This window comes from Hydra vulgaris, chromosome 07, assembly GCF_038396675.1.
Source record: "Hydra vulgaris chromosome 07, alternate assembly HydraT2T_AEP".
NCBI lineage: Eukaryota > Metazoa > Cnidaria > Hydrozoa > Anthoathecata > Hydridae > Hydra > Hydra vulgaris.
The window spans coordinates 4,580,518-4,595,070 of NC_088926.1; the positions used below are offsets into that span (position 1 = coordinate 4,580,518).

The 14,553-nt window shown below is 18.8% G+C and overlaps 1 protein-coding gene across 1 annotated transcript in view; it reads left to right on the forward strand.

Moving 5' to 3' along the window:
• The window catches only part of LOC100210719 (protein MON2 homolog), a 77,557-nt gene that overhangs the window by 39,281 nt on the left and 23,723 nt on the right, over positions 1 to 14,553 (forward strand). Inside the window, exons 18-19 of the mRNA XM_065800853.1 lie at positions 9,270 to 9,445; positions 9,685 to 9,847. Coding sequence (XP_065656925.1) covers positions 9,270 to 9,445; positions 9,685 to 9,847 — 339 coding nt within the window. The remainder of the gene's footprint in view (positions 1 to 9,269; positions 9,446 to 9,684; positions 9,848 to 14,553) is intronic.

Consider the following 14,553-nt stretch of genomic DNA (forward strand, 5'->3'; position numbering starts at 1 on the left):
GAGTTAATAAAAATAAGATTTTCTTCATTTTTTCTTTTAAGTTCAGCATAAAAAAAAGATGTTATACAACGCATAAAAAAAAGTAATTAAAAAAAAAAAAAAGTTAGAGTTAATAAAAAATAAGATTTTCTTCATTTTTTCTTTTAAGTTCAGCATAAAAAAAAGATGTTATACAACGCATAAAAAAAAGTAATTAAAAAAAAAAAAAAGTTAGAGTTAATAAAAATAAGATTTTCTTCATTTTTTCTTTTAAGTTCAGCATAAAAAAAAGATGTTATACAACGCATAAAAAAAAGTAATTAAAAAAAAAAGAAAAAGTTAGAGTTAATAAAAATAAGATTTTCTTCATTTTTTCTTTTAAGTTCAGCATAAAAAAAAGATGTTATACAACGCATAAAAAAAAGTAATTAAAAAAAAAAAGTTAGAGTTAATAAAAAATAAGATTTTCTTCATTTTTTCTTTTAAGTTCAGCATAAAAAAAAGATGTTATACAACGCATAAAAAAAAGTAATTAAAAAAAAAAAAAAGTTAGAGTTAATAAAAATAAGATTTTCTTCATTTTTTCTTTTAAGTTCAGCATAAAAAAAAGATGTTATACAACGCATAAAAAAAAGTAATTAAAAAAAAAAGAAAAAGTTAGAGTTAATAAAAATAAGATTTTCTTCATTTTTTCTTTTAAGTTAAGCATAAAAAAAAGATGTTATACAACGCATAAAAAAAAGTAATTAAAAAAAAAAAAAAAGGTTGTAGTTAATAAAAAATAAGATTTTCTTCATTTTTTCTTTTAAGTTCAGCATAAAAAAAAGATGTTATACAACGCATAAAAAAAAGTAATTAAAAAAAAAAAAAAAGTTAGAGTTAATAAAAATAAGATTTTCTTCATTTTTTCTTTTAAGTTCAGCATAAAAAAAAGATGTTATACAACGCATAAAAAAAAGTAATTAAAAAAAAAAAAAAAGTTAGAGTTAATAAAAAATAAGATTTTCTTCATTTTTTCTTTTAAGTTCAGCATAAAAAAAAGATGTTATACAACGCATAAAAAAAAGTAATTAAAAAAAAAAAAAAGTTAGAGTTAATAAAAAATAAGATTTTATTCATTTTTTCTTTTAAGTTCAGCATAAAAAAAAGTTGTTATACAACGCATAAAAAAAATTAATTAAAAAAAAAAAAAAAGTTAGAGTTAATAAAAAATAAGATTTTCTTCATTTTTTCTTTTAAGTTCAGCATAAAAAAAAGATGTTATACAACGCATAAAAAAAAGTAATTAAAAAAAAAAAAAAGTTAGAGTTAATAAAAATAAGATTTTCTTCATTTTTTATTTTATGTTAAGCATAAAAAAAAGATTTTATACAACGCATAAAAAAAAGTAATTAAAAAAAAAAGAAAAAGTTAGAGTTAATAAAAATAAGATTTTCTTCATTTTTTCTTTTAAGTTCAGCATAAAAAAAAGATGTTATACAACGCATAAAAAAAAGTAATTAAAAAAAAAAAGTTAGAGTTAATAAAAAATAAGATTTTATTAATTTTTTATTTTAAGTTAAGAATAAAAAAAAGATGTTATACAACGCATAAAAAAAAGTAATTAAAAAAAAAAAAAAGTTAGAGTTAATAAAAATAAGATTTTCTTCATTTTTTCTTTTAAGTTCAGCATAAAAAAAAGATGTTATACAACGCATAAAAAAAAGTAATTAAAAAAAAAAAAAAAGTTAGAGTTAATAAAAATAATATTTTATTCATTTTTTATTTTAAGTTCAGCATAAAAAAAAGATGTTATACAAACCATAAAAAAAATAAATAAAAAAAAAAGAAAATGTTAGATTTAATAAAAATAATATTTTCTTCATTTTTTATTTTAAGTTCAGCATAAAAAAAAGATGTTATACAACGCATAAAAAAAATTAATTAAAAAAAAAAAAAAAAGTTAGAGTTAATAAAAAATAAGATTTTCTTAATTTTTTATTTTAAGTTCAGCATAAAAAAAATATGTTATAAAAATCATAAAAAAAATTAATTAAAAAAAAAAAAAAGTTATATTTAATAAAAATAAGATTTTCTTCATTTTTTCTTTTAAGTTCAGCATAAAAAAAAGATGTTATACAACGCATAAAAAAAAGTAATTAAAAAAAAAAAAAAAGTTAGAGTTAATAAAAATAAGATTTTCTTCATTTTTTCTTTTAATTTCAGCAGAAAAAAAAGATGTTATACAACGCATAAAAAAAAGTAATTAAAAAAAAAAAAAAATTTATTGTTAATAAAAAATAAGATTTTATTAATTTTTTATTTTAATTTCAGCAAAAAAAAAAGATTTTATACAACGCATAAAAAAAAGTAATTAAAAAAAAAAAAAAGTTAGAGTTAATAAAAAATAAGATTTTCTTCATTTTTTCTTTTAAGTTCAGCATAAAAAAAAGATGTTATACAACGCATAAAAAAAAGTAATTAAAAAAAAAAAAAAGTTAGAGTTAATAAAAATAAGATTTTCTTCATTTTTTCTTTTAAGTTCAGCATAAAAAAAAGATGTTATACAACGCATAAAAAAAAGTAATTAAAAAAAAAAGAAAAAGTTAGAGTTAATAAAAATAAGATTTTCTTCATTTTTTCTTTTAAGTTCAGCATAAAAAAAAGATGTTATACAACGCATAAAAAAAAGTAATTAAAAAAAAAAAAAAAAAGTTAGATTTAATAAAAAATAATATTTTATTAATTTTTTTTTTTAATTTTATCATAAAAAAAAATTTTTTAAAAAAGCAATAAAAAAATTAATTAAAAAAAAAAAAAAAAGTTAGAGTTAATAAAAAATAAGATTTTCTTCATTTTTTCTTTTAAGTTCAGCATAAAAAAAAGATGTTATACAACGCATAAAAAAAAGTAATTAAAAAAAAAAAAAAAGTTAGGGTTAATAAAAATAATATTTTATTCATTTTTTAATTTAATTTCAGCATAAAAAAAAGATGTTATACAACGCATAAAAAAAAGTAATTAAAAAAAAAAAAAAAGTTAGAGTTAATAAAAAATAAGATTTTCTTCATTTTTTCTTTTAAGTTCAGCATAAAAAAAAGATGTTATACAACGCATAAAAAAAAGTAATTAAAAAAAAAAAAAAGTTAGAGTTAATAAAAATAAGATTTTATTCATTTTTTATTTTAAGTTAAGCATAAAAAAAATATTTTATAAAACGCATAAAAAAAATTAATTAAAAAAAAAAATTTAGAGTTAATAAAAATAAGATTTTCTTCATTTTTTCTTTTAAGTTCAGCATAAAAAAAAGATGTTATACAACGCATAAAAAAAAGTAATTAAAAAAAAAAAAAAAGTTAGAGTTAATAAAAATAAGATTTTCTTCATTTTTTCTTTTAAGTTCAGCATAAAAAAAAGATGTTATACAACGCATAAAAAAAAGTAATTAAAAAAAAAAGAAAAAGTTAGAGTTAATAAAAATAAGATTTTCTTCATTTTTTCTTTTAAGTTCAGCATAAAAAAAAGATGTTATACAACGCATAAAAAAAAGTAATTAAAAAAAAAAAAAAAGTTAGAGTTAATAAAAAATAAGATTTTCTTCATTTTTTCTTTTAAGTTCAGCATAAAAAAAAGATGTTATACAACGCATAAAAAAAAGTAATTAAAAAAAAAAGAAAAAGTTAGAGTTAATAAAAATAAGATTTTCTTCATTTTTTCTTTTAAGTTCAGCATAAAAAAAAGATGTTATACAACGCATAAAAAAAAGTAATTAAAAAAAAAATAAAATTTAGAGTTAATAAAAATAAGATTTTCTTAATTTTTTATTTTAAGTTAAGCAAAAAAAAAATATGTAATAGAAAGAATAAAAAAAAGTATTTAAAAAAAAAAAAAAAGTTAGAGTTAATAAAAATAAGATTTTCTTCATTTTTTCTTTTAAGTTCAGCATAAAAAAAAGATGTTATACAACGCATAAAAAAAAGTAATTAAAAAAAAAAGAAAAAGTTAGAGTTAATAAAAATAAGATTTTCTTCATTTTTTCTTTTAAGTTCAGCATAAAAAAAAGATGTTATACAACGCATAAAAAAAAGTAATTAAAAAAAAAAAAAAAGTTAGAGTTAATAAAAAATAAGATTTTCTTCATTTTTTCTTTTAAGTTCAGCATAAAAAAAAGATGTTATACAACGCATAAAAAAAATTAATTAAAAAAAAAAAAAAAGTTAGAGTTAATAAAAATAAGATTTTCTTCATTTTTTCTTTTAAGTTCAGCATAAAAAAAAGATGTTATACAACGCATAAAAAAAAGTAATTAAAAAAAAAAAAAAAGTTAGAGTTAATAAAAAATAAGATTTTCTTCATTTTTTCTTTTAAGTTCAGCATAAAAAAAAGATGTTATACAACGCATAAAAAAAAGTAATTAAAAAAAAAAAAATGTTAGAGTTAATAAAAATAAGATTATCTTAATATTTTATTTTAATTTAACCAAAAAAAAACATTTTATACAACTCATAAAAAAAACTAATTAAAAAAAAAAAAAAAGTTAGAGTTAATAAAAATAAGATTTTCTTCATTTTTTCTTTTAAGTTCATCATAAAAAAAAGATGTTATACAACGCATAAAAAAAAGTAATTAAAAAAAAAAAAAAGTTAGAGTTAATAAAAATAAGATTTTCTTCATTTTTTCTTTTAAGTTCAGCATAAAAAAAAGATGTTATACAACGAATAAAAAAAAGTAATTAAAAAAAAAAGAAAATGTTAGGGTTAATAAAAATAAGATTTTATTCATTTTTTCTTTTAAGTTCAGCATAAAAAAAAGATGTTATACAACGCATAAAAAAAAGTAATTTAAAAAAAAAAAAAGTTAGAGTTAATAAAAAATAAGATTTTCTTCATTTTTTCTTTTAAGTTCAGCATAAAAAAAAGATGTTATACAACGCATAAAAAAAAGTAATTAAAAAAAAAAAAAAAGTTAGAGTTAATAAAAATAAGATTTTATTCATTTTTTCTTTTAAGTTCAGCATAAAAAAAAGATGTTATACAACGCATAAAAAAAAGTAATTAAAAAAAAAAAAAAAGTTAGAGTTAATAAAAATAAGATTTTCTTCATTTTTTCTTTTAAGTTCAGCATAAAAAAAAGATGTTATACAACGCATAAAAAAAAGTAATTAAAAAAAAAAGAAAAAGTTAGAGTTAATAAAAATAAGATTTTCTTCATTTTTTCTTTTAAGTTCAGCATAAAAAAAAGATGTTATACAACGCATAAAAAAAAGTAATTAAAAAAAAAAAAAAAGTTAGATTTAATAAAAAATAAGATTTTCTTCATTTTTTCTTTTAAGTTCAGCATAAAAAAAAGATGTTATACAACGCATAAAAAAAAGTAATTAAAAAAAAAAAAAAAGTTAGAGTTAATAAAAATAAGATTTTCTTCATTTTTTATTTTAAGTTCAGCATAAAAAAAAGATGTTATACAACGCATAAAAAAAAGTAATTAAAAAAAAAAAAAAAGTTAGAGTTAATAAAAATAAGATTTTCTTCATTTTTTCTTTTAAGTTCAGCATAAAAAAAAGATGTTATACAACGCATAAAAAAAAGTAATTAAAAAAAAAAAAAAAGTTAGAGTTAATAAAAAATAAGATTTTATTAATTTTTTATTTTAAGTTCAGCATAAAAAAAAGATGTTATACAACGCATAAAAAAAAGTAATTAAAAAAAAAAAAAAAGTTAGAGTTAATAAAAAATAAGATTTTCTTCATTTTTTCTTTTAAGTTCAGCATAAAAAAAAGATGTTATACAACGCATAAAAAAAAGTAATTAAAAAAAAAAAAAAGTTAGAGTTAATAAAAATAAGATTTTCTTCATTTTTTCTTTTAAGTTCAGCATAAAAAAAAGATGTTATACAACGCATAAAAAAAAGTAATTAAAAAAAAAAGAAAAAGTTAGAGTTAATAAAAATAAGATTTTCTTCATTTTTTCTTTTAAGTTCAGCATAAAAAAAAGATGTTATACAACGCATAAAAAAAAGTAATTAAAAAAAAAAAAAAAGTTAGAGTTAATAAAAAATAAGATTTTCTTCATTTTTTCTTTTAAGTTCAGCATAAAAAAAAGATGTTATACAACGCATAAAAAAAAGTAATTAAAAAAAAAAAAAAAATTTAGAGTTAATAAAAATAATATTTTATTAATTTTTTCATTTAAGTTCACCATAAAAAAAAGATGTTTTACAACGCATAAAAAAAAGTAATTAAAAAAAAAAGAAAAAGTTAGAGTTAATAAAAATAAGATTTTCTTCATTTTTTCTTTTAAGTTCAGCATAAAAAAAAGATGTTATACAACGCATAAAAAAAAGTAATTAAAAAAAAAAAAAAAGTTAGAGTTAATAAAAAATAAGATTTTCTTCATTTTTTCTTTTAAGTTCAGCATAAAAAAAAGATGTTATACAACGCATAAAAAAAAGTAATTAAAAAAAAAAAAAAGTTATAGTTAATAAAAATAATATTTTCTTCATTTTTTCTTTTAAGTTCAGCATAAAAAAAAGATGTTATACAACGCATAAAAAAAAGTAATTAAAAAAAAAAAAAAGTTAGAGTTAATAAAAAATAAGATTTTCTTCATTTTTTCTTTTAAGTTCAGCATAAAAAAAAGATGTTATACAACGCATAAAAAAAAGTAATTAAAAAAAAAAAAAAATTTATAGTTAATAAAAATAAGATTTTATTCATTTTTTATTTTAAGTTCATAATAAAAAAAAGATGTTATACAACGCATAAAAAAAAGTAATTAAAAAAAAAAAAAAAGTTAGAGTTAATAAAAAATAAGATTTTCTTCATTTTTTCTTTTAAGTTCAGCATAAAAAAAAGATGTTATACAACGCATAAAAAAAAGTAATTAAAAAAAAAAAAAAGTTAGAGTTAATAAAAAATAAGATTTTCTTCATTTTTTCTTTTAAGTTCAGCATAAAAAAAAGATGTTATACAACGCATAAAAAAAAGTAATTAAAAAAAAAAAAAAAGTTAGAGTTAATAAAAAATAAGATTTTCTTCATTTTTTCTTTTAAGTTCAGCATAAAAAAAAGATGTTATACAACGCATAAAAAAAAGTAATTAAAAAAAAAAGAAAAAGTTAGAGTTAATAAAAATAAGATTTTCTTCATTTTTTCTTTTAAGTTCAGCATAAAAAAAAGATGTTATACAACGCATAAAAAAAGTAATTAAAAAAAAAAGAAAAAGTTAGAGTTAATAAAAATAAGATTTTCTTCATTTTTTCTTTTAAGTTCAGCATAAAAAAAAGATGTTATACAATGCATAAAAAAAAGTAATTAAAAAAAAAAAAAAAAAAAAATTAAAAAAGCTTTTATGTGTTATCTTGCAAGAGCAAGAATATTTATTTAAATAATTTCTCATAACAAAGCAAAAATGATTACCAAATTATTTAAAAAAAAAAAAAATTATTAGCTAAAAAATAGTACATGTTAAATTTTATTTTATAATTAGTGCCACTTGATATTTTAGTTTTTTTGTTTTTTTATAATGACTGATTTTGTCAACAAAAAAAAACAAAAAAAAAACATTAATTGTTACAAACTTTAAACAACGTTTTATTGAGAATTTATTTTTTTATAATTTAAAAAAAACTTAAATGCTTAAAGCAATATAATTCTTGCAATGTCTTTGTTTATATTTTAGGTTTTATTTTGTAAAAAATGAAAAAAAATAATAAAATGAAAAAATAAAAAATAAAAATAGTTAAGAAAAATAATATTTTATAATAGTTACATCAACTTTAATAATTAACAGGTTGCGCGATATCAAAAAAGTGAAAATAGAAATTTCCTTATAATTTATAAAGAATTTTGAATAAAAACATTCAAATTTAAAATAATAGTTTTTTTTTCTCATTTTTTTCTTCCTCCTTTACTATTTTTTTAAAAAAAAAAAAAATTTCTTGTACACATGCTATAACTTATAACACTGGATCAAAAATACTCATAAAGCGTACATTTAACTTTTTTTCTATAAAGCAAGTGAAAGGATTATATGCAAGGTTGCTATTTTCAAGAAATAATTTAAAAAAATATTAAGATTTGTATTCATTTATATAAATGTAGAGAAAAAAAAGAACTTAATTATTGTTAAATAGTAATAAAAAATGTAATATTAAATTTAATTATATATTAGTTTTTCTACGAAGTTTTTTTTTAACATCTTTAGTTGTTTTTAATCTAAAAATTGAATCATAAAAAAATGTTTGAAAAAAATGCATGTAAATAAAGTATTGGCTAAGAAGTATATAAAAAATGGCTAAGAAACCTGAAATTGCTAAGAAAGTTAAAGTTGCTAAAAAATTTAGAATTGCTAAGAAACGTTAAGTTGCTAAGAAACATAAAGTTGTATGATTAGTTCATGATAATTTCTTTTTAATATTAAGTTTAGTATTTGTAAACATTAGAAATCTAAATATGCTATACTCAAAATCATAAAATAGTAATATAAGGCATCATATTTATACACAATACTATACATTTTCTGCAAAATTAGTAAATATGCATCACTGAAACCTTGTAAAATTCTAAAAAAAAGAAAATATAGATTTAAAAATATCAAAAGTGCATTCTGCTAGGAAAATAGATAAAAATAGATTGCTTATAGAAGTTAAAAGTATTAACTTATTTAAAGTTTTAAAGGCTTAATCAAGTATATTTAACTTTTTAGTTTTGTCAGTAAAAGATTTAAAATGGCTTTGAATCTTTACAGTATTGTATATTTATTTTTTTATTATTATTAATATTATTGTCATTAATAAGATACTTTTTGGTTTAATTCATTTGCTAAATTGGTTTTCATCTTATTCTATGTTATGAAATGATTCCGTCTGTAAAATATTTTTACCATATACCATATAAAATATTTTCATTTTTTAAAAAAATCATACATACTAACTACAGTTTTTATATCTGATTCCCACTTTTCATTTTTTTAAATCATTATATGAAGTGAATGAACTTTAGTTTTTTTTTTAATTTTCCATTTTTATTAGTTAAGTTTTTAGTATTTTATTTAAAAATGTAAAAAAAATTATTAAAAAAAAGATATTGTGAGCAATCACATCAAGGAAAAAAATTAGTGAAAGGTTTGTATCTTTTGTATACAAAAAGGTTTGTATCTATTACATGCACTAAGGTTTGTATCCATTATATACACTAAGGTTTATATTAATTATAAACACTAAGGTTTGTATCCATTATATACACTAAGGTTTGTATGTACTAAATACATTAAGCTAAGTAAATTATGTTTAACAAAGTTGTTTTGTTTTTAGCCATTGCAGTTAACAATTTTATACCCACTTCAAGAAATGGCTTTAATAAGTTATAGTGGTGTACGTCAGCTACAGTTTGAGTGTGTTTTAAATATTTTACAAGAATGTGCGCCTAAGTTAGGTGCTGCTTGGCCAGTTATACTCAGAATTATAGGTTCTGCAACTAATCAACAAAAGTAAGTTTTTAATTTCTTTTGAAACAAAATCTATGTTGATTATAATAAATTATTTAATACTTTAAATTTACTTCACTGTTAATTTATAACAAATAATTGGTTGTTGTAAGCTAGTAACAAAAGTAAAGAGAAATTAATATATATGTTTGATTTTAATAATTTATTTATAATTAAAAAATAGTATAATTAAAAAGTTTAGTGAAGCAATCATAAGATTAGTTTTTTGTTTTTATTTATAGTGAAGCAATCATAAGATTAGGCTTTCAAAGTCTACAGTTGGTAGTTACAGACTTTCTACCAATCATACCTTGTTGGTGTGTACATGTGTTGGTTGAAGTTATTGGCAAGTTTGGTTTGCAGCAGAATGAGATTAATATTAGTTTAACAGCAGTTGGATTGTTGGTTTGTTTCTTTTTTGTTAATTTTAAATGTTTTTTAAATATAACTTTAGGTGTTTTTAATATATAGAAACTTAAATGTAAACACATATACAATACCAAATTAAGTAATGGTAGTTGTGTGATGGTAGAGCACTTGCTTTGTAAGAGATAGAGTTTTAACCTACCACGTCTCTGGTTGGTACTGTGCTGACGAGTATCTCCATTTGTAGTTTACCTGGAGTGTATGCACTGACCAGAAGCTCATTATTTTACTGCTGAAAGTGGTTTTGAAAAGTAATTCCTGTTTTCATTTTTTTTATCATGGTCCAAAAACTGTTTTTCTTATTCATGTTTCATTATGCCATCGTTAGTCTGGTTTTAAAAATATGATTTTATTATGTTGATTACAATGCTATTTTGAAAATTTGATTTAAAAAAATAAAGTTTTAAAGTAGATTAGTAATTGACATTAAAAACTAGCAGTAAGCAATCTGTAATACAGGTTGTTTGTAAATAAATCAGTAATATCAGTCTAACTTGATATTATCTGAAATATAATACAAATTCATCTATTTATCTAATCTATTTAGTTATTTAGTGATCATTTTTATCTTGGCTTTTAGTTAATAACAAAAAAAATCCACATAACGTAAGTTATGAAATTTTTTTAAAATCCAACAGTAAAAGGTAAAGAAGTACAGCCTGCAATCTTGATGTTAACAGCCCTTGCAATTTATTGCTGACCTCTAACAGTTTGAGGTCAGCATCAGGTCAACAAAAAAAATTTTACACAAAGGGGTTACCATAAAACATATAAACAAGGTCAATGATTTTTGTCTGTCTCAAACACATTTATGATGCAATGATAACCTAAAATGTTAAGTAAATATGAAACTTAAAGCAAAACGTAATATAAATAGGATATTATTATTAAAAAGATATAAAGAAAGACAAAAATACTAAAAAAATCACTTTTATATAGTGTTGATATCAACGCTATATAAAAATCTACTTTTGTTTCTTCATATGATGTGGAGGAACATAAATACATTCTTTAAATGGTTCCTTTTTTTGTGTGGCATTATTTTTGATGGCTTTTATAACACTTGGTTAATAAAGTTGCTTATAAATTTTTGTAATTTTAATAATTTACTAATATAAATGCTACATAATTATAGATACTTAATGTTACATAATTTAAAAAAGAGTTTTCTCAACTCTTTCAAAACAACAATTTGCCTAACCTCAACAACTTCTGAAAGAGCATTCTCAACAAAAAAAATAACATAATCAAATTTTTAAGTTAAAAATAATTTTAGGGTTAAAAAATAAAACAAAAGATTTAATTAAAACAAAAATTAGTACAAGTTGAAATTTTAAAACATTTAATTCACTTTGATTTTTTTAAAGATATGTTTATAAAAAGAAAAAGTTATTTAAAAAGAATAATAGAGTCATTCAAAATTAATTTTATTGATCGCTTTATTTATTGAATTATTATTCTTTTGTTAAATTATTATTTTTGATTTTTTAAACTGTTTGAGTATACAAATATTTTTTTTAATTTGATACTCTAATAGTTGAATAGTTGAATGCTCAAGCTATGATTAATAATATAAATTTCAAATCATGAAATTTAATAACTAAAAACTATATATCAACAGTAGACCAAATAAATAATGCCAAAAGTAAAACCGAAAAAAAAAAAATTATACATGACACAAATTAAATTATTTTAACAGATGCTTCTATGTAACAAAAGCTCTCAGCACAAATAAATAGATAAAAACATGAAACAAATATATAAAATTAAATGGTAACAACTAAAACACCTTACTCCTTTGTCGTTTATAGCATGAAAAACTACCATTGTAAACGCTCTAAGTACAGATTTTGAAACTATATTTTTATATGGTCTTAGTAAAAAATAAGTTATACATAATTTTTTATTTAACATAAATCAGTTTTGAAAACTTAATAAAAAGTACTCTTGTTTTTAAACATGTTTTAAGATATACACCTAGTATGTCAAACATTTCATCTTGACTATTATTGGTCACCATTGAATAAGCGAATGGGGAAGGACACTATGAACTTTTTAGTACTAAAGATAAAATAGAATCTCTTGGAGCCGACTAAATTTGATTAAGAAGTACCTGTTTACTAATAATAAATAGAAACATCTTTCAAAACCTTTGTAATTTATTATTTTGAAAACAAACCAAAAAATGTTGTTTAAATTTGTAAATAAATAAAATAAAGACTAGTATAAAATAAATAATCCAATTAAATGAACAAATTAATTTTAAAATAGTTAGTTTACCTCTAAAAATTTATAGTTACAAGTTACATAAAATGAACAAACAGCAAATTAAAAAAATAATGACTGATACTTCTTTGTCTAAACAATGCTATAAAATAATAAAGTTTACATAATAAATCTTTAAACAATCTTTTTATTTTTTTATTGTTGCCTTTTTATTATTACTTTTTATTAAATTAATAAAGATTTAAATATATTTTTAAAATAAAAAAATAATAAAGTTTACATAATTGTTAAACGTGTTTATTATCTCTATTATCTCTCTGTTTATTATCTCTATTATCTCTCTGTTTATTATCTCTATTGGTATCTCTTGAAGAACTAAAATAAACATTAATAAACTAATAAACTTACACAAATAAAATCTGAGCCCATATAATTCAAATCCCTATACAATCATTAGAGATACAAATTAATATAAGTAATAATATAAGAATACATATTAATATAAATAATAAGATAGGGACACAAATTAATATGAATAATAAAATAAATATACTAATAAATATGTAATTAAATTTAAAACATAAATTTATTATTCTACTTATTAATACTAAATTTATTTCTAAAATTATATTTAAAATTATATTTAAATTGTGACTTGCTAGCTTGTCATCTTTATCATAACTTCATAACTTAAAAACATAAAGATATATTTTACAGACCTTTATAACTTAAAAACATAAAGATATATTTTACAGACCTTTATAACTTAAAAATATAAAGATACATTTTACAGAACTTAAAATAAAAGCTAAATAAACATTAAGAACAAAGTTTAAACTAAAAAAATTGAAAATTGAAATAAAAAGACTACAACAACAATAGGAAACATGTTAGGCTCAGGAATGCTTAGAAACTACTTATTTTAAAAGAAAAAGTCTATTTCACAGAATAACAGAACCATAACTAATAACTAACAATAGTTAATAAGCACATTAAATGTTAAACATTAACTGTGCACATTAAATGTTACGTGTGCACAATTAACTGTGCACATTATATGTTAACTAAGCACATTCATTTAAAAATTAACATTTTGATAATAACAATGAAGTTAAAGTATTAAGTACAAGTTATTTATCTTTAAATTTTAAAGATTTTTATATTACTAAAATTACAAACTATTTTAAGCAATTTAAGGTTCCAATTGACAGGGGTTTCTTCTTTGTATAAGTTTTATTTTACTGTTGCAGCTTTTATCCTCTAATTTTTAGAAACTATTGTTGTATTTTGCAAATATATTCAAAAATAATAATTTATTTCCATATATTTGCAAACATATGGAAATAAATTTTAGAACATAAAAGTTAACTAATAATAAAATCTATTTAAAATAATAAAAGTTCATTAATCTTAAAAAAGTACCTAGTTTTGTAAACTATGTTTGTGTATCTTTATGCTTAAATTTTTTTTTTTTAAAAAAACCTTTAACCTTATTCTTAGCTCTGTTAAAACCTACCACAACTACTTTTTAGAACTTTTGAAAATAAGATTTCTTGAATGCACCAGTAAAGTAATAACTCCAAAAAAAATAATCCCTAATTTAATGGCTGATCTTTTTGATCAAGTTTTAAGGTGACTTTCCATATATCCGTCAATTTTAAGGTGACTTTTTGTATATCCGTCAAGTTTAAGGTGACTTTCCATATATTGGTCAAGTTTTAAGATGACTTTTTATATATATATTTTTTTATGGATATATAGAAATAGAGAATATATAATCTGCTTCACTTTGCATCAAGTAATAAAAAATTAAAATTCATCTTAAATTACTAATAATAAATATTAATAAAATGCAAAGTTATGTCTTTTTAGTTAGGGATCTAATCATTGCACTTTGGTCTAAAATGCCAAAAAATCTGGCTAAAATAGTAATTTTTAAAAGAAAAAAAAATTTATTTCACCTAATCAAATAAAAAAGAACTTTTGAGTTTTAACTATTGGAACTGGTCCTGGAGATGTTGATATTAATATCCTAAATGAACTTGTTTGTTGTGGTCAGCAACAACATGGTAACAAATATCATGTTGTGGAACCCAACAGTTCAAGCATTACATTTTTCAAAAATAGAGTTGCTGGAGATAATAGAATTAATTAATTTCAATGGCAATAAGATAATTTTGAAAGCTTTTTTAATAAAATTGAAACTGAGAAAAATTTGATTTTGTTTTTTTTTATCTTTCAACTTATTTTATGATATTTTATGAGTAATTGAGTATTTGATATTGTCTAAAAAATGAAAAAAAGTGAGAAAAAAAGTTGTAAAAAAGAAAAAAGTTATGAAATAAGTTATGAAATTGTTACTAATATATAACAACTGTGGTCACTGGTACTAAACCAAATACAAAAAATTTTTTGTTTAAAAACCTTTGACAATTTTTCATACTTTCAAAAAAAGTCCT